The sequence below is a fragment of the Neofelis nebulosa genome, chromosome 17, assembly GCF_028018385.1.
Source record: "Neofelis nebulosa isolate mNeoNeb1 chromosome 17, mNeoNeb1.pri, whole genome shotgun sequence".
Taxonomy (NCBI): Eukaryota; Metazoa; Chordata; class Mammalia; order Carnivora; family Felidae; genus Neofelis; species Neofelis nebulosa.
The window spans coordinates 8,436,515-8,456,574 of NC_080798.1; the positions used below are offsets into that span (position 1 = coordinate 8,436,515).

General features: G+C 56.8%; 1 protein-coding gene across 9 annotated transcripts; it reads right to left on the reverse strand.

The window, feature by feature from the left end:
• Positions 1-1,173: 1,173 nt before the first annotated feature.
• MED25 (mediator complex subunit 25) lies at positions 1,174-18,100 on the reverse strand. 9 transcript variants are annotated; one of them, XM_058706691.1, is made up of 18 exons: positions 17,896-18,099; positions 17,754-17,799; positions 17,437-17,561; positions 10,201-10,299; positions 9,668-9,788; positions 9,230-9,392; positions 8,974-9,104; positions 8,593-8,680; positions 8,307-8,500; positions 7,759-7,887; positions 7,293-7,378; positions 7,157-7,214; positions 6,944-7,051; positions 6,634-6,822; positions 6,176-6,247; positions 5,825-6,043; positions 5,337-5,517; positions 1,174-3,010 (listed from the first exon to the last, which is right to left on the reverse strand). In XM_058706691.1, exons 1-18 carry the CDS (start codon positions 18,027-18,029, stop codon positions 2,766-2,768), a joined length of 2,388 nt encoding a protein of 795 aa, XP_058562674.1. In that variant the 5' UTR covers positions 18,030-18,099; the 3' UTR covers positions 1,174-2,765. The 9 variants fall into 9 exon arrangements, with proteins under 9 accessions (XP_058562674.1, XP_058562673.1, XP_058562675.1 ...); XM_058706690.1 differs by having other exon boundaries at positions 9,668-9,833; XM_058706693.1 differs by lacking the exon at positions 1,174-3,010 and adding an exon at positions 4,731-4,862 and having other exon boundaries at positions 9,668-9,833.
• Positions 18,101-20,060: the final 1,960 nt, after the last annotated feature.

Genomic DNA, 20,060 nt, shown 5'->3' on the forward strand with positions numbered 1-20,060 from the left:
TCGATCCTGTGGGGAAGCCGCTATTTGACAAAGGGAAAACTGAGGCTCAGAGAGGCGTGGGGACCTACCCAAAGCCACAGAGCTCATCGGTGCAAGAGCTGGCGTTTAGACCCTGTTACTCTACGGTTTTCCACCATTTCCTTCCACAAAGTAGTCTCGATACTACCCTGCGCTCAGAGAAAACCTTTCCCCAAAGACTCGTTACTGGTGATGGCTGGTTCTAGGGCGCTTAAGCACTTAGCCGACCGTCTTTCCCCGTACGGACCGTGAGGTGAGCAGGTGAGCCCTAGGTGTCTAAACGTTCTCTCTCGGGACATTCTAGTAACCCTGGCCTTTCCTCTGCCTCACCTGGGGAACACGCACCCGTGAATACGCCAGGACGGTCCCTTTGGCTCGCGTCCTCGGGTGTTGAGGTCGAGAGGCCCTCGCTGGCCAGACACGGACAAACGAGCGACCGGAAACGTTTCTCTTCGATCAGTTTCTCCCGGACCCCAACCTGTGGGGCTATTCGGCCAGGTGGAAACAGCGCCGGCTGCTCCCTCCTGGTCTCTCTGCAGCCAACGTGGCGATCGCGCCCTCCTGGAAACACTGCTGCCACGACACTCGCCTCGTCCTCCTGCCTCCTGGCCCCCTGCCCAACCTGACGTGTGGTTCTGTCCCAGGGCTGTCCTTGTCCCCGTGTCTTCCCCTCCTTCCAGAGGTCACAAAATGGCGGCCCGGTGGCCTCGTCAGACCCACAAGCGGGTTTTGTTTGGTCCTCACAGTGTTTTTGGTTGCAATTTGAGTGCCGTTAGGTGGGGCAAGCACTCGACAAGTTCGCCACGGTCCCCGTCACTCCCTATTGTCTTCCACCCGTCCGCTTCACGCATTTCCATCACCTGCCTGGTCCCTGAAGCCATCTGAGTTTTCAAAAGCCCCTGCTACACACGCTGCCTGGGAAACGTCACCCGCTCGCCCTTCAACTACCACCGGCGTCTCCCACTCCGCCTTTCGTCTGCAGGACAGTCACCCAGGGAGCTCGTTCAAAGGTGGCCGATTCCCAGCCTCCCTCCCTCCCCCAGATTTCACTCAGCAGAGCCAGGGCAGGACGGTCAACTCAAATGCCTACGGGGGCCAGGCGGGCCACATAAATGAGTGAACTAGCCAGGCATGACAAAAGTCGACGGCCAGAAATATCATCAAATTGTATCTTTACTGAACGATGGCGAATGCACGGAACACAATACAAACATGTGTGATACTGGCGTTCATATTTCAAATTCAAAATTGAAAAAATACAGATTGAAAAATAGAAATATTTAATTATTAAAATTTCCTCTTTCGTTACTTCTTTGCTCCTTTGATTTGACGCCAAAGGCGGACATCATCCCTTCCGCACCGAGAGGTCAACGTCAGGCCTTTGGATGTCACGGTGGGACGGGACGGGCAGTTTAGAATTCAACCCTGAATCCTGAACTGGGAACGGTGTTTCGCTTGATTCAGTTTTGTAACGGAAAACAGCTGTTCGCAGGCGTGGGTACTTCCAGACACAGAGACTCAAAACAACTACTGGGGAGAGTTGTACGGCTGTGATCTTCACCAGAATCACATCTAGGAAACCAGCACCCTATTGCACTGTGGTTCAGCAACTGCTCGGGTCTGCATTCACACGATCGACAGCAACCCGCAAAGGCCAACCAGACAGTGTTAGTTCCTTTTCACAAAGTCTGGATGCAGAGAGCCTTTAGGGGAATTTGGTCTTGAAGCCCACAGTCTGGGTGAATGCGGTCCAGGCCGTGTCTTTCGCTTCTGGAAACCCAACCGTGGCAAAGGAGAAATACTCCTTGCCGATGGCTTCCCCATCTTTGCCGGGACGGGGCAAACACGATCATACATTCAAGTAGCTGTTTGTGAACGTCTTTGCAGAGAAACAGTGTTCAGAGGGGTTGTGACCTCCACCGGAAGTCTTTGACCGACCTTTTCAGGGGGTGTGGCCTTTGCCTCATTGGAAAGGAACCGAGGGGTCAGATTTCAACTGTTCAGGTTCCTTCCATACCATCACGTGACGACCAGGTCACAGTGCTTCTGGAAAATACATCAATCAAGTTCACATTCAACCTGCCCACGGTTAAAGGTCAGGTGTCGTGTCGAGGACGTCCACGGTGTGTTCCGGGTACTTTCCGAACGCGACTCGATTCCTGGCAATTGAGGCAACGAGCCGGCTTGCGTCCTGGCCAGATGTTGCCCCCTGGGACTGAGGAGTCCTGACAATGCCCACCCCCTCCCCGGGACACAGGTCATTAGGTTACCGCACCTGTCTGCCGCCGCGCTTAGGAATTCTCGCCAGTCTATGTGAGGCTCGTCATTTCTCTCGGTACATAAAAAATAGCTCAGCTCCCAGTGCCGGGCCTGCCTCGGCACCGTGTCACAGGTTTCTTCGGTCACGTCAAAATCCTCAACACCACAAATAAATAAAGCTAACCGGCTGGCAGTAATAGTTCGTGAGCGACGACAGAAAAGGCCACAAATGATCGGACTCTTTCAAGCGACCAGACTTGGAAATCCTCTGGTTTATCTTTGACTCACGGCGCGACACAAATGTCCATTTGGCTGAAGTGACAGTCTCGACTGGCGTGTGTTTCTGTCCGGGATGCGTCATCCCGCTCCTTTATAAACTCGCCGTCTGTGGAGTTTATAATGCCCGGGGAAGTTCTTTTCTCGCTACTCTGGAACTGCGTCTCGCGGCCACGCCACGTCTATGACCTGCTTTCTTTCCGAAGCAAACCCTACTGACGTTTGAGGCCCTTTTTCAGTTCATTGAGTATCGCGTCTCGCGTCTGTTCTGTGTACTGGTCGAAGCTCTTACTGTGCTTGGATTCATAATGACGTCTCAGGTTGTATTCTTTCAACACAGATACGATTTTTTTGCATATTAAGCACATAGGCATACTCTTCACTTCCACAAAGAAATAGGCTCGCTCCCATTTTTCTCGAAACACGTGGCCCTCTCGGTCTCTCTTTCGTTTTGCCACTTTTGATAGAGACATGGGTACAAGAAAGGTTTCACTCTCCTCTGATCACTACCCCGGGAACAACCACAGCGTAAGCCCAAAGGCAACGAATGACCCTCTGCCTCGCGGTGGGAGCCAAACAGGAGTGGTGGGGACTGTGGCGAACCAGAGAGCACACGCCCCATTGATGGGGGCAGCTCCAGCCCATTGTTGCTAGGCAGGAGGGCGGGCCCGAGGTGCCAGAACTTCTGACTTGTCAAGAGGAGCCAAGGCGGTAGATTATGTGTGAGTGTGTGTGTGTGTTTGAGTGTGTGTGTGTGTGTGTGTGTGAATTATCCCGATTTTTACAACTAACTCGTTAGGAAAAAAATGCTACGTATGCTAACACAGGGAAGGCCAAACAAAACTCATCTGCAGAGTGGCCCACGGGCCACCAGATCGCAACCTCTCTCCTAGGACAGGGCCCAGGAATCTGATGTTCACCAGCGTCCCAAACCACACGGATGCTGGTGGTCCAGGCACGGACCACGTTCTGAGCAACGCTAGTCTAGAGTCTGACAACAGGCTGTGAACTCTCTGCCTCCATGCTGGGCCACCCTTGTACTCCAGATCGTGTCTGTACCCAGCTGCCCCTGGGCGCCTGAGGACGCTCTTTAGGGCTCTTGCCTCACCACATTCCAAACCTGTACCCTGCCACGTTTTCCCTCTCCGGGACAGGCACCATCCACCCCGTCTAAAGCCCTGGGAGGTCAGGCTCTAACTGGGACCCAGGGCTGGCCCTCTCCTCATATGTGACCCTGTCCGCTCCTGTGGCTTCAACAATCAAACATACACCGTCCCCTAAGAACACATCCTGAACTCCCAACACGTCACCTGTGCCTTGGACATTCCCTGGACCAGTCAGCACTCACTACTGGTTCCTCCCGCTTCCCTCACTCAGGGAGGTTCCCCCATCTAACGGCACCCCCGGGCCAGAAGCCCACTCCACCACCCCTTCACCCCTACTTCCTTCACATGGCATGCCAGTCCCCAGACTCACCCTGCTGGCCCTCTGACTCAGTCCCAGCCCCTCCACTGGCCTCTCTCCCCCTGAGGCCACTACCCTAGCCTCCTCCCTGCGTTCCTGGCCTGGTATTGATTGCCCTGTCACACTCCACGACCCAGAGGCCCTTTCTCACAGTGGCCTGACCCCGGCCTGCTCCCTGCATGTGGCCTCCTGTGGCTCTTCTGAGTCCCCAAGACAAACCTCGAGTCACCCCATGTGGAGCCTGGGCCTCCTCCCAACCCGGCACCTGCCCACCTCTCTAGGCCCTTCCTTCCTCAGGCCGGACTCGTGTCTCTGAACATCCCAAGCTTTCTCCTGCTTTCGTGCGTTCATTCCCACTGTCCCCGCACCTCGATCACCATTGGCCTCCTTCCTCCCCAGCCTCGTTGACTCCTGCTTCTCTCCCAAGACTGCTGAGCCCGGCCAGCTCAGAGGCCTCTTCCGGGCCCACACAGTCCCCGCCCTACCTCCACGAGGGCACGCAGTCCTGTGAGCTGTGCCTGCCTGCCTCCGTGTCCCCCCCAAGCCAGGCTGCACCAGGCTGCACCAGACTGCCTGACTCACTGCTGAGGCCCTGGCGTCACCAGCCCGGAACCTCAGGGACATCTGCTGAAGCGAGATCAAGGACAGAGAGGTCTCCCCCCAGGTGTCCTCCTGCCCAGTCCTGGGGGACGTCAGTGACGGGAGCCGGGGCGTGTGTTAAAAGGAACTTTATTGGGTGTCGGGGATTCAGATGAGATCCATGAGGATGTCGTCCTCCATGACGCTGGGCTGCAGGCCCGGCTGAGGAACCGGGCCCCGGGGACCCCCGCTCAGCAGCATCTGACCTGGGGGGCAGTGGGGAAGGGACTGCATCTCCCAGTAGTCCCTGGGGCCCTGAAGGGCCCTGGGCCTGCTTCCTCCCTCTTCCTCTAGGAGCCCAAGGTAATGACTTTTCTAGGAAGCCCCAGGGGGACCCATCAGAGGCACCTTCTGGCCCCGTCAGGGCACAAATGTACTGATTCCCATGAGCCTTTACAAGGCCATCCCCCCAACTACTTCTCTGGCCCTAAGACTATGCTTCCCTTCAGCCCCAGGACACGCAGGAAAGGAATCACGGAAAGAGCTCTTGTCCCACTAGGTCTTGATCCCCTGGGCTGTATTCTCCAGAAGCCCTCAGAGCCTCCCAAGAACCAAGGGGAACCAGCTTCCATTCTTGAATCCAGGACTTCACTTCCCAGGAGCCCTTGGTCTTGAGGCTCTAGCCAGGGGCTGCTGGGATACCTGGTCCAGACCCCTGCCCTCCCCAGGGACCTCCTTACCTGGCAACGGAGCTCTTGGGGGAAGCTGTGCGGGCCAGGACTGGGCGGGTGGTGGGTGCAGGAGGGGGGGCCCCAGCTGGGGTTGCCCCAGGCCCTGGTGTGGGGGGGGCAGCAGTGCAGGAGCCCCTGGTGGCTGGAGATGGTGGAGGGAGGCTTGGGGTGGGGGCACGCCAGTCTGGGGCTGGGAGATCAAAGAAAGTGGCTCAGAAGACCCCAACAGAGAGCCCCCCGCCCCACCAAGCAGCCTCTAGCACAGAAGTTGCCCAGAGAACATCTCATCCAGTGGTTGGGGGTCAGGGGTGGTCTTTCTTCAAAGGAATCTTAAAAGAAGCCCATGTAAGACACACAGAAGAGCCAGCCTGCCTGGGGCCTGTTCATACCCTCTGATCATAGCCAACCTCCTTCCTCCCAAACAAAAGGACCAGAAACATCAGGGCCCGGGGCCCAGGCCCTGTGGCTCCCATCTGCCCCCCACCCCTAAATCTCACCGGCGGTGGGTTGAGGAGAAGACTCCGCAGTTGGGGGTTGGCCCCAGGGTTCTGAGGCCGAAGGATGGGTCCAGGAGGGGGGGGGCCGGGGGCTGCTCCAGGAGGGCCTTGGGGGGCGCCCGGGGGGGCCTGGGCAGCACCCTGGGGCTGGGGCTGTCCTGAGGCCGCAGAGGCCCCCACGGTGCCCTGAGGCTGGGGCTGTGGTGGGCGGAGCTGGAGCTGGTGGGAAGAGATGGGGGTGAGGGACGAGGCAGAGTCCCCACACTCCTTGGCCTCCGAGGTCAGGTCAAAATGACAGTGTCCTTTGGGGTCTCCCCTCCCTGGCCCTGACCCCATCAGCCCTCTCCTCACCAGATTCTGTGAGGGTCTCGCCTGGTCCTCCAGAATGGGGCCCAGCCCGGGGGGTGCCTGCTGTGCCCCCATCTGTGTGGGACAGGGAGCAGGTCAGTGACTGGGGGTGGGAGTGGGGGGTCCCGCATCTGGGGTGGGGAGGAGCATGGTGAGCCCTGAAGGGGAACCTGTGAGGAGCTAGGAACGTTCTTTGGGAGTGGGTGGTCTGGGAACTAAACCTTACTTTCCCCAGTCCCCAAGAGGGGGCGGTCTCAGAGATTTGACACAGACACGGAAAATGGTACAAAGATCACAAGAAACCGTGGGGATGGAACTGAACTCAGGCGGCCATGTCTTGGAGAACAGTGGGCACTGGCAGTGGAGCCCAGGAGGGATGCCGGGGGTCTGGCCGGACGCTCAGCGGGGGCAGGCAGCCGTGGGGGGGGGGGGGGGGGGTGCCGGGGGCCAGGGTCACTCACCCCGCGCTGCTGTTCCAGCTTCTGCTGCTGGACCTGCTTGTGGTTGGTAATGACCTGCCGGATGCCGTTGACGAAGCCGCTCTGGTCGTAGGGGATGAGGCCCATGAAGATCTTCTTCTTGGACGAGTACAGGAGCATGAGCACGCGCACCTCGCAGGGCGCCGTGTGGGGGAAGTGCACGCAGCCGGCCTGGCGGAGGACGATGAAGCAGTCACCTCCCCACAAGGAGGAGCAGGAGGAGGTGGCCCCTCGCCCCACCAGGTTCTAGAAGCCCTACAGGTGCCCGGGTCCCGCCCAGACGCGGACTCACAAAGCCGTTGCCCATGATCCGGTAGAGGCCTTTCAGGGATTCCAGGTCCTTGTTGGTGAAATGGAACTGCACCATCCTTGAGTTCCGGAACAAAGGGCCCAGGGTGGTCTGGGGGAGACACGGGCCAGCCGGCACGCTGAGTGGGGAAGGGAACGGCGGGGGGCGGGGAAGGGACGAGGGCAGGGGCCGGCGGCGTTCTCACGAGCCACTCACCAGCAGCTGCTGCGGGATGAGCTGCATGATGAGCTTCTGGGGCCACTGCTCGGTCTTCCTGGGGCCGCACAGGAGAGGTGTCAGGAGGGTGGCGCACGCCCCGGGCCACCCAGCCCCCACCCCCACAGGCACCTACAAGTTCTCGCCGTGATTCACGTAGACCTGGCACGGCAGCGACCGCGTCAGCTTGGTGTTGGCGTCCACCGAGGCGGGTTTGGGCTTCTGAGCAGAAAAGTGGCACGTGTCACGGCGCAAGGGGCCCCGAACCCCAGTCCCCTCAACGTCTCCTGCCATAGGCTGGGAGCCCCAGAGCACATAGGCTCCCCTGGTGTAAGTCCCACGAGCCCTGGGCCCCTCCTCCAGACCACCAATCCCACAAGCTCTGGACGCCATGATCTCCTGAATCCGTCCCGACCCTGAACCTAAGACTTCTTGGTTCTTCACCTGCGACACAGTTCTCACTACCTCCCTAGTCCCAAACCCTGAGTGAAAAGTCCCAGGCTTCTCTCCTCAGGACAAGTCCTACGGCCCCATAGGGACCCCCGGCCCAGTCCCATGTCCTAACGGGCCACGAAAGCCACTTGGCTCCTCGTGCTACTCACCTCCTGCCACTCAAGGACCCCGCTCCAGGCCAGGAGTTTGTTGGAGACTGACTGCTGCCCACCGAGGGCCGGGGCCCCCAGCTGGGCTGGGGAAGGGCCGCTCACCCCGCCTGGGGCCACCGTGCCCGCCTGCCAGAGGGGGGAGGGAGGACAACAGAGTAGGGTCAGAGGGTCTCTCGGGAGGCACAACCGGAGGCACAGACAGACCGGCGGGAAGAACGGAACGCAGGTTCCTTTCTCAAGGACTCGATGGTCCCTAGGACCATAAACCTCTGTAGGATTTGAGGACTGAATGCCCATGATGCCCTGACTCCGGTATCCCTTAGCGTCCTCAGCCGCTCTCCCCCTCCAGGAGCCAAAGCCCCACCCACGATTCCGTCCCCACACCTTCCAGTCTCGGTCATCGGTGGCACAAGCCCCGTGAACCCGAAGACTCAGAACAAGACCCATGTGCCCTCACACCCTTCTCGGGAAGGCGAGCTGCTCGGCCTCTGCTCTGTTAGCGGCTGGAAGGAGCAGGGCGGTGGGGCAGGCGTGCGAGCACCTACCATGGACGGTGCCCCAGGTTGTGCGGGCGGGGCCAGGCCCGGGCCGGGAGCCACGGTGGAGACCAGGCTGGCCTGGGAAGCAGGGGGTGGCTTGGGGGCGCCAGGGGGCCCCGGGGGTAGTGGTGGGGCCGGTGCCTGGCTGAAGGGGGGACCCACTCCTGGAGCAGCTTGCTGGAGAGGGTTAATGGGTGAGACTGTGGGAGAGACCAAGAGAAGAGGTGGGGACCGTTGTGCAGAGAGGCCTGGCTGACCCCAGCCCACCCCGCAGCCCGGCCCCAGGACTCACAGCGTGGGCCCAGCCCAGCCTTCTGGTTCTTGGCGGCTTCCACCGCATTCTGGGCAGCCACCTGAGCTGCGCTCAGGTTCCCAGGGACCTGGGTGGGGAGAAGGTGATGAGGGCCACGCCCCCCAGTCTTGGTGCCCCATGGGGTCATGCCACCGTGCCCCCACAAGGCACAGCTACGCCAGCTACAACGCAGCAGGAGCTCACGGCTGCCATCACGCCACGGGGACATGACTCTCCGGCCCGAGAGTCCCACCCACCCTGGTGTCCCCGTGGAGACTCCCATCACCCCACAAGCCCCAACATCCTACTAGGTCTCTCCTGAGAGGCCAGAGCTCCCGCTAGGCCCCCAGGAACACGTCCCCTTCCTGGCAACATCCATACCTGGTACTGCTGGGGGACCGGGGGCAGAGGCTGCTGGGGGGCTGCTGAGAGCGAGGCGCCTGAGGGTGGAGCTGGAGGCAGGGGCACAGGCTGCTTTGGCTGGAGGGGGCCTGGGGCCGAGCCACCCCCAACTGAGAGTGAAGGATGGACGACCAAGCCCCGTGAGAAGGGGTTCGAGAGAAGGGAGAGAAATCTAAGTCAGAGGGAGCGTGGTGGGGGGCTGCCCCCCACCGTCCCACCGGCACCCGGGCCTCACCCGGCAGCACCAGCCCCCGCACCAGCACCATGTGCCGGGGGTCCTGGCTCACATCTGTCGGTGGCTGCAGCGGCTCCAGCATGGCCGGGGGAGCCGCCTTCTCGAACAGAAGCCTCAGGGCAGGCAGCTTCCGGGGAGACACGATGGAGAAGTGGATCCCTTGCTGCAGGAGAAGGGATGAGTGGTCAGGGTGGGGGCCCGGGGGCCAACCCCCAGGTAACTGCACCTGCTGGGCCCTAAACCCAAATTCCCATCGGGCTCTGAGACCAGTGACCACGAGACCTGGAGGTGCTGCCCCAGGGCATTCTGGGTTATAGCTCTTCCAAAAGGGGTCAGCAGAGCTGGCCACTCTGACGCAGGAGTCCGGGCCCTGGCGCTCTCCTCCCTCGGCTCTGGGACTCCAGCCTCTGCCCCTCCGTCAGACTCAAGAGTCCTCACCTCCCCAATCTTCTGCACGAGACTCTCTGTCGTGTACCCAGAGTACGTGGTGCTCTCGACGGCGGGCAGCAGGTAAGGGGGCGAGTTACAGATGAGGAGGCAGACGCGGTGTGTCTGGCCACTGCCAGGGATAAGGAAAGATGTGGAGCCGGGAAGAACGGGGGCCCTGAGAAGGGACAGACCCGGCACCGGCAGAGCCGCGAGTCGGGAGTAAAAGCCCCACTTTACGGCTGAAAACACGGAGGCCCAGAGAGGTTTCTGACTCCCTCTAGGTTGCCCGGCCGGCGGGGGAAGCAGGGGACGGACCCGCGGCAGGCTGCTCTTCCCAGTGAGGACACTGAGACCGGCCACGGGCCAGGGGACGCCTCCCACCTCCCGCCTGCCGCCTGCCACCCCCAGCGCTCAGCACTCAGGGCCCACCAGCTCCCCCAGGGTGAGGCAGTGGGCGGAGTCACGAGCCAGAGTTACTGAGCCAGCCAGGTAGAAAGGGACACCTGGGCCCCACGTGGACCCCACATGCGGGCCACACTCACATCTGCTCCCGCATCTTCTTGAAGTCATCGAATAGCTGCAGGGCGGTGCTGAGGCCTTCGGCGATGAGGCTGCAGGTCTCGCCTCCCCCGCCCATGAACCTGCAGGAGGCCAGGCCGTCAGCCCCAGGGGGTGGGGGTGCCCGGCGGCCCCCAGGGCTGCCACCCCCCAGGCCACACCTGCAGAGCCTGCACCTGCGTGTCGCCCTCCTCTCCACGCTCCACCAGGCAGGGACACTTGCACTCCCTGCTCTATCCCCGGTGCTGACACAGTGCCGGGCCCAGAGAGTGAGGACGGGGGCCGCCCGTCATCTCCTGTGAGGGCGGCCCTCTCGCAAGAGGCCCTGTCAGAGGACAGAACGGGGAAAGGCCCCGGACACCAGGCCTACGATCCCGTACTGTGTCCCCATCCCCGCACACCTCCCCTCTGGGCCATCTGTTCCCTCTTTAAAGCCAGCCCTGGCCCCAGCCCATGCCCCCCACCAGCCCAATATGGGGGCCTCCGCTGTCCTCCCAGCATCGAAGCCTGACCTGTGTCTGTCCCCCTCCACAAGAGATACAGAAACCCTAACCCCAGTAGCTCAGAATGCGCCCTTATTTGGAAACAGGGCGTCTACAGAAGCTACAGACTACGCTGAGGCCCAAGGGTGGGTCCTAATCCGGTATGACCCACGTCCTTATGGTCAAAACAGGCAAACGTAGACACGGAGACAGACATGCTCAGAGGAAAGACAACGCAGAAATATGGGGAGAATGCCATGTGGAGACTGGAGGCACACAATCACAAGCCAAGGACCGCCTGGGGACACCAGACCCTGGAAGAGGCAAGGAAGGATCTTCCCCTACAGGCTCCGGAGGGAGCACGGCCCTGCCCCAAACCCTGATCGCAGACTTCTGGCTCCTGAACTGTGGGTCACTACCTTTCTGTGGCTCTAAGCCAACCCGTTTTTACTGCTTCATTATGGCAGCCCCAGGAAACTAATACACAGGCCTGGGTTTCTCTTGCATCTGACATGGAGACAGGTCACCAGAGCCCATCCCCCATGGGGCACAGCATAGGGAAAGCCTCTATCTGTGTGAGGCTGTTGTCACGATTCTTCAGGTCACATGGCGGTGAGGCTGACTCTGCCACAGGGAACGTTTGTGCAGGTAGGGCCCCTCTCTGGGAGCTTTGAGGGCTCTGTCCCCTTGAATTGTGTGGCCCCTGCACTGGGGCCACACATGCACACGTCTGAGTCCTCTCTTACCACCACCCCCCCGCCCCCCCGAGTCTGACATGAGGGAGACATTGGAAAACATGAGTTAAAAACGAACTGTCGGGGGGACACCTGGATGGCTCAGTTGAGTGTCAGACTCTTTTTTTTTTTAATGTTTATTTTTGAGAGAGAGAGAGAAGAGAGGGCAGACAGACAGAATCCCAACCAGGCTCCGCACTGTCAGCACAGAGCCCAAACTTGGGGCTCAAACTCACAAACTGTGAGATCAAGACCTGAGCCAAAACCAAGAGGCAGACACTGAAACCGACTGAGCCACCCAGGTGACCCTGAGAGTCCAACTCGGTTTCGGTTCAGGTCATGATCCCAGGGTCATGGGACGGAGTCCTGTGTCGGGCTCTGCACTGAGTGTGGAACCTGCTTAAGATTCTCTCTCTCTCCCTCTGCCCCTCCTCTGTGCACGCAGGTGCTCTCTCTCCCTCTCTCTTTAAAATGGGGGGGGGGGGGGGGCCTGAATGGCCTGAATGGCCATGGGGGCCTGGCTGGCTCAATGAGTAGAGGATGCAGTGCTTGATCTTGGGGCTGGAGTTCGAGCTCCATGTGCGGCATAGTTTACTTAAAATAAAAAAAATTAAAAAAAATTGAAAACAAACAGCTACCGATCCAACCATGTCCATTAGGGCCAGAATAAAGCCAAGCTCTTACCTGGGCATCCGGGGCCCTCTGTGCCCCGGACTCTGCCCAACTACCTGCTCCATCCTTCTGTGGGTACGTCTTCCAGAATGTCTCACGTGTCCCTGGCCTCCGCAATCTGCCACATAACCAGTCCTCTGCCTGTGCTACCCACCGCCCCATGGCCACATGCCAGCCCTCTTCTGGCCCGGGAGGAAAATCCCTGCTTATCTATCCTATGGCCCCTCTGCCTCCAGCCCAGAATCCCCTCCTCCAGGAAGACTGACTCACCTGCCACCTGACTTTAGCGCCGCCGCACCCCGCAATCATATCCCACGTCACTGGATACTGCGACCAACAAAGCTTCCCTCCGTGGCACACCCAGAGCCAGGACGGCCTTCAGTGATGTGGACCAGGTGGCCTGAACCATCTCAGCATGTGCCCAAGGTGTCTGAAGACACACAGGGCCTCAGAAAATGCCTCCTGGACCAGTGAGTGGTGCACCAGCAGCCAGGCCGACAGCCACGGCAGCTCGAGCCCCCTGCTCCTTAGCTGGGGTCTTGCACGACTCTTTCCAGTTTCAGGCTTCTGCCCTCTGCTCCCTCCACGCCGTGTGCGCTCGGAGCCTGAAGCCTTCCTTCACTGCACTGCCCCTTACCCCACCCCACCCCACCCCCCGCCCAGCTCCCAGCCCTCCTCTTCCTTACCACTGACACTCTGTTCTGCAAAGGAACTTTCGAGACCACAGAGTTGGAGCAGATCCCAATGAATGAACCAGCCTTACATCCAACCTGCCACCGCTCTCTGTTCCTGAATAAATCAAACCACTATTTTCACGGGCCTTTTTGAGCCAAAAGTTCCCTGGGCTGGGCCTGGCCAGAAGGCAGTGGGGGTGGAGATACGAGCAACTGCTGCCCCGCGTGCAGGGCTCCTTTTAGGGGCACAGAAATGCTTGGGGACCAGACAGAGGTGGTGGCTGCACTGTGTGAACTTACGAAATGCCACTGAATTGTTCATTTAAAGACAGCCACCCTGGGGCGCCTGGGTGGCGCAGTCGGTTAAGCGTCCGACTTCAGCCAGGTCACGATCTCGCGGTCCGTGAGTTCGAGCCCCGCGTCAGGCTCTGGGCTGATGGCTCGGAGCCTGGAGCCTGTTTCCGATTCTGTGTCTCCCTCTCTCTCTCTGCCCCTCCCCCGTTCATGCTCTGTCTCTCTCTGTCCCAAAAATAAATTAAAAAAAACATTGAAAAAAAAAAATAAAGATAGCCACCCAGGGGCACCTGGGTGGCTCAGTCGGTTAAGCATCTGCCTTCGGCTCCGGTCACGATCTCAGAGTTTGTGGGTTCGAGCCCCACATCTGGCTCCCCGCTGTCAGCATGGAGTCCGCTTACGATCCTCTGTCTCCTTCTCGCTGCCCCTACCCCGCTTGCATACTCTCAAAAATAAATAAGCCATTTAAAAAGTTTCTTTGAATAATCACCTCTGTTATGTGAACTTTGTCTTGACTTAAAAAGTAATTTATGAGGGAAAGCGTGATTGGCCAATCACTTCAAGATTCTAAAACCTGCTTTTTGCCTTCCTGAGTGTAAGCTGTCACCAGCTCAAAGAGATAACGTAACGAATGTTTTGCCCAGGAATCAAGAAATGCTGGAAAACGGAGAGGGGGAGGAGGGGGCAGAAATAAAATCTGGCCACTTGCAAGGCAGGTTTTGAACACCCTAAGGTTTACGACGAGCCTTCATTCCACACAAGCCCCTCAACGATGCGAACCATGAAATCAGGTGAAATACAAGTGCCCTGGTGTCACGGGTGGGCTGACTTGCACTGCTTCCCAGGCCCCTTGCTGATGTGACACCGTGAGTCTGCACCGCCCGCTTTCACGGGGTAGTAAGTCCTTGGAGGTACTGGCCGGAATGAATGAATGCGAACAGCAGCCAGGCTTGCCCCACCCAGCTGCTCACCCCACGTGAACACTCCCTCTTGGAGGGCCAGGACCTGGCCTGTCTCATGTCCCCAACTCCTCACGGCCTAGGACAGTTTGCTCCACAAACATCCATTGCATGAACGAACGAACGCGGGCATGCACGAACAGACTGTCACGATGCTAGGGAGAAGACGCTCAGGGCTCTTTTCTTTCTACCTCTATTGCTTTGGATTCTGGGTCGCTTGCTGCAGAGGAGGAGGGGGGAAAACCCACCTCTCTTGAAAGAAAGGAAATGGAACAGCAGAAATAAATCCTCCCAAAGCAAGGACGTTTCAAAAGTCACATCGCCTGCTTTGTAACTTAAGTTGCGGACATTCTGGGAGAAGATAAGGTTTCCTCTCCGAGTGGGAACAAAACCCGCTGACTCTCTTTGTGATCTCTGTGCCAGACCTCCTGGAAACGTCACAGAAACCAGAGTGAGATGGTTACATAGGACTTGGTAAAACAATGACCGCTGCGAACAGTAGATAAAGGCTTAAAATGTTTATCAGCTGACTGGGAGGACTCCGCAGTGAGCACACAGCATACGAAGCTTTTTCACTTGGTTAAAAGTACAGTGTCTTCTAAGATGATTAAGGGGGAGGCATGGATATGTGCTGAATGTGCTCAGAAACTACTTCCCTCTTCTCTTCCAGATGCTTTGGAAAGATTTATCTATTTATTTATTTATTTGGTTTTTTCAACGTTTCAGTCTTTACTTATTTAAGTAGTCTCCACACACATCGTGGGGCCTGAACTCACGACCCCAAGATCAAGAGTCACATGCTCTTCCGACTGAGCCAGGTGCCCCTCCCCGCCCGACCATGGAAAGTTTTAAATAAGGGGGTTTAACTGCTTTTCCTGACACTTAAACACCCACCAGAAGACTCGGTTTCTTGGGGATGACCTTCTCCATGGCTTTCACTCATTCATTTACTCAGTCATGGTCTCCTGGGGCCTTCTGGGTGCCAGGCCCCAGCTGGAAACAAAAAGCAGGGGAACACCAGGGACCTAGACACGCATAGTCCAAAGGCGTGGGGCCGGGACAGGGGAGGGAGCAACTGGCGGCTTGCCAGAATCAGGGAAGGGACATCTGAGTTGAGTCCCGCAGCTCACGGCTCACCGGGAAGAATCATTAAGGACCATTACGTGTGTTCTGCACGTTCACTCACGCATTCACTCTTTCCGCACGGTTTTCCTTAGACCTCCTTCGCGCCAGACCCCGCGCTTGGTGCTAGGGACTTGAGCGACATCAGACATGAACTTGGGCCTCAAGGACCCCCGTGTCACATTATTCAAGCCTCACCACATTCTATCTCAGCAGTGCTCAGCTGGAGTGGATTTTGCCCCCCGACCCTGACCCAAGGGGACATTTGATAATGCCTGGAGACATTTTTTGGTCACCGCTTGGGAAGTGGCTACTGGCATCTGGTGGCTAGAAGCCAGGGAGGCTACTGAACAGCCTGCAGGGCACAGGACAATGAATGATTTGACCTAACGTGTCAACGGTACTGAGCTTGAGAAATGCTGCTCTGTCCGGACCACTAACTCCGATGACCATGAGGGATCAAACTTGGGTGTCAACTTCCCAGTGAACGTGCAGCACCCAGTCCAGCACACACAGCCTGGAACAAAGCAGGCACCCTGCAAACAGTTGCTGCACGGACGTGTGCAGAGAACAGCAGCCACGAGCCAGTGCGCTTTAATGAACTCTAACTACAGATCAGAGCTGGGGCCAGGCTGAGGCACAAAGCTCAGGTATGAAGCACAAAGGCACGGTATGAAGATTAGCTCCGGGGAGCGCCCTGGGGGACTCGGTCGGTCGGTTAAGTGTCCAACTTCAGCTCAGGTCACGATCTCACCATTCCTGAGTTCGAGCCCCGCGTTGGGCTCCGTACTGACAGCTCAGAGCCTGGAACCCGCTTCAGATTCTGTGTCTCCTTCTCTCTCCGCCCCTACCCCGCTCTCCCTCTCGCTCTCAAAAATAAAAAATAAGTAAGAAAATAAAAAGATTAGCTCCTGGGATCCTCCCAGGAGCACCGAGATACGGATCACCCGTATCCATTCACAAACCAAGAAACTGACACACGAAACAATAGCAACCACTAACTAACAAAGCACTTAAGTGCCACGTGCTGTCTTAAGTAGTCACCAAGTCAACGTGATTCCCAGAGAATGCCTACAAAGTCACGGTAGCCAGGTCCCTCAGTGGCCCCCACTCCTGGTATTCATACCCTTGGCATTCGCCTCCCTTCACACTCGCCCTCACTGAACGGGACTGACTTCTAAACTGGACAGAACGTGACCAAAAGTAATGCTGTGTGACTTCCAAAACTTGGTCATAAAAACCCTCAGAGCTTCCTCTTTGATCTGTCGTGTTTGCTCAGTCTGAGATAAGCCAGCTGCCACTTTGGGAGCGCATGCCGCAGCCACCCAGTGAGCCACCTTGAAATGGCTCCTCCGGTCCTGCAGATGACTGCAGCCTCATGAGACCCTGAGCCAGAACTATCCTGCTAAGCCACTCCTGAATTCCTTACTTCTAGAAATGGCATCAAATAGTCAACATTTATTGTTTCAAGCCGCTGTTCTGGAATACCCTGTCACGCAACGGAGAGTAATACGATAAGCAAATAACACAAGTACCATCAACGTCTTCCCTTTAGAGAAATAGGAGAGGGACCTCTGGGTGGCTCCGTTGGTGAGGCTTCTGACTCGATTTCGGCTCAGGTCATGATCTCACGGTTTGTGAGTTCGAGCCCGACATCGGGCTCTGTGCTGGTAGTGGGGAGCCTGCTTGAGATTCTCTCTCCCTCTCTGCCCCTCCCCTCCTCGTTCTCTCTCTCTCAAAATAAACAAACATTAAGAAAAAAGAAATAGGAGATAAGCTACATTAGGCACAAAGGGAACAGGGACTCCTGGATCTCGGAGTTCTGTTGTGGTTTATCTGTGATGTGACCCCAGGCTGTCTGCACCCGAAAAAGCCTGTAATGCGAACATTCAAAATCCCATCCAAAGCACAGAGGGGTCTACATCGTGGCCTAGTCCCGCCCGCCTTGCACTCAGGCTTCAACGTAGCCCTCTGAAAAAGGAAGACGGGAGTACAGATGAGACACAGCAGAAACCACGCGGAGAATCACACGGTACAGGTGGGCGCTGGCGCTCCGCAGGCCTCCTAAACTGGGAAGGTTGCTCTACTCCCAAACCGGATGGCAAAACTGCTGAGCACACAGAACCCACCACGGAAGTGACTTAGGGACAAAACTCCCTCCCCGACCGTTCACCCACCCTGTGTGAAGGGATGGTTCCCGAAGCTCAAGGCAAGCCACCATCGGTTCATGGGCCCTCACAGGGTCCCCTCCCCTCCCCACCCCAAGCACAAGAAAAAGCTCACTTAATGCCATCGAGCCAGGTGACAAACTCATAGGCGCTGCTGGTGGGAGCGTGACACTGTACGTAGGACTCAGGAGCGCAGTCCACCGTGTTGAACACCACGAGGCTGTACTGGGTCCCCCCATACTGGGAGAGGAGGACAGAGAAACTTTTCATCTGGGACCCCACCTCCCCACCTCCCGCAGACACAGGAGTCGGGGCCCCGGCGCCCTCCTCCCTCAGACTCAGGGGTCCGGTCCCCGGCCCCCTCCTTCCTCAGACTCAGGCGTCCGGTCCCCGGCGCCCTCCTCCCTCAGACTCAGGAGTCCCAAGACTCACGTCTCCCCCGAAGTCCGTCTCAGCAGGAGGACCACCATTAAAGTACCTGTGAGGGTCGGAGGTAAAAGGTCGGGGTCAAGCCAAGAGGCTGTGGAGAACTAAAGTCGGAGGGCGGGGTTGGAGTCGCGGAAACGGCACTCACTCGATGGCCGGAAGCAGGTAGTGCTTGCGCAGCCCTTCGAAGTAAGGCCCCAGGTTGGCTGTGCCCTCGATCACAAACACCACGTCAGCCACGAGGCCCCCGGCGCGGGCCGGGCCCTCCGACCCGGGGACCATGCCCCGCGCAGCAGCCGCCACCGCCGCCACCGCCGCTGCCGCCGCAGCTTCTGCGGGAGGAGCGGAAGTGCGCCTGCGCTGCGCGTGCACCGGCGCCGGACGTCTCAGCGGCGCGGCTGGACGCGCCCGCGGCCATGTTTGTGCGGGGCACGCGGGGCTCGTTGGTTCTACCTCCATCCTCGTCCGCACCCACCGCGAGCGAGATGAAGCGCATAGCGAACCCCTTCAGGAGCCTGACGGGGGAGATTGAATCATTGTCAGGACTGTGGAGAGTGGCACGTATTGAAAGAGGCACCGTCAGCCGCCATGTTTGAGCGAGGCGCCAGTTCCGACTCTGGTCTCAATGGGAGGGTCAGAAGATCTGGTTGCTATGCAACGCGTACGCTGCCCTAGTTTTCTAACGGAGAGATTAGGTTTCTAGTTCAGTTTTTTTTTCTGGCGGGAGGAGATGGAGGGGGAGGGTCGCGTGAAGGCTCCAATCACAGCCTCAGAAATAGGGTTACTAGGCAACGCTTAAGGCTGCCGTCCACTCGGAGGGAAATGAAGCTGTTCTTCCCACTCAAGCCGAATTCCGACCCAAGTGGCGGTTGCTAGGCAACCCCTGATTGTTGTTTTCTGGGAGAGCAGCCAGAAACTGGCCTAAAACATAAATACATTCCAGGCGGATTAAAAATGTAAATGCGAAAGAAAAAAAAAAGTAGATGCAACAAATGAAACCTTAAAAATAGCTGAAGTTATAAAGAAACACGCTGTATAATCCTGGAGGCTGGAAAAAGAGTTTATCATCACAGTAAAGTCAGAAAACATAAAATATTGATCAGTTTGTCCAAAAGTCTCCATGAACCAAGTTGGAAAAAAAATATGATAAACTGAGCAAGTCATTTGTAACATACATGTTGGCTGAAAAACTACACAAATACATCTTACTAATCAATAAAAACTTAGGAAAATACAAATACTTTTTTTTTAATGGTAAGAAGGCTCTTCCCCCACACAAAACAATTAAAATTGGCGAATAAACATCTGAAAACTGCTTATCTTCACCAATTAAAAAGCATTCTACCTTTGTCATGCTAATTAATGTTGGAAAGAATAATGTCCATGCGGGTGGGAGAGTTTGGGCTCAAAATCTAGTGGGGGTGTAAATCAGCACAATTTGCTCCAGTGCAATTTGGCAACGTGTTGCAGAATAAAAGGGCGCGTTCCTCTTACATACAGTTGTATCACCATTTTGTCACATTTACCTTATCCACCACTTTTTGCTTTTATTTTCTTTACTGAAGACTCTTTTTTTTAAAAATTTCATTTAAGTAATCTCTACACCTGAAATGGGATTAAAACTCACCACCCCGAGATCAAGAGTTGCATGCATGTTCTTCTGGCTGAGCCAGCCCAGGCGCCCCTTGCTGAAGCCTTTTAAAGCAAAACCCCAACATCCTATCATTTTACCTCTACAGCCTTGGCAGAACTCTCTAAGAAGTCACGGGCATTTTCTTACACAGCCACTATGCCATTATCACCCCAAACAAAATCATTTCTTAGTATCATCTAAATCCACAATCAAGGGGTGCCTGGGTGGCTCAGTTGGTTAGGTGTCCAACTTTGGCTCGGGTCATGGTCTCATGGTTTGTGGGTTTGAGCCCCGCATCGGGCTCTGTGCTGATGGCTCAGAGCCTGAAGCCTGCTTCGGATTCTGTGTCTCCCTTTCCCTCTGCCCCTCTCCTGCTCACTCTCTGCCTCTCTCTCTCTCTCAAAAATAAATAAACACTAAAAAAAAATTTTTTACTAGTAAATCCACAAATTTCCCCAATGCTCTCAAAACGTCCTTTTCCATTTGCTTTATTTGCGTCAGAATCCAAAGACCAAGCACATATTTAGACATTATATCTCTCAAATTTCTTTTCATCTAAAGCAGCTCCCATCTTTTGTATGCCAGTGTAATTCGATTTTAATAGAATTGTAAGGAAGATTAAATTGGAGAAAGGAAAAATGATCAACAGGTAAGAAGATTAAAATACTTCCTAAAATTAA

Excerpts from the sequence above, each read along its gene's own strand:
- MED25 (XM_058706690.1), bottom strand. The coding sequence starts at position 18,029 with ATGGTCCCCGGGTCGGAGGGCCCGGCCCGCGCCGGGGGCCTCGTGGCT. Across the intron at positions 9,105-9,229 it reads GCGGGGGCTGGTGCTGCCGG|TTGGGGGTGGCTCGGCCCCA; the intron begins GTGAGGCCCGGG and ends CTTCACTCTCAG. Across the intron at positions 5,518-5,824 it reads TTCTCCTCAACCCACCGCCG|CCCCAGACTGGCGTGCCCCC; the intron begins GTGAGATTTAGG and ends TTGATCTCCCAG.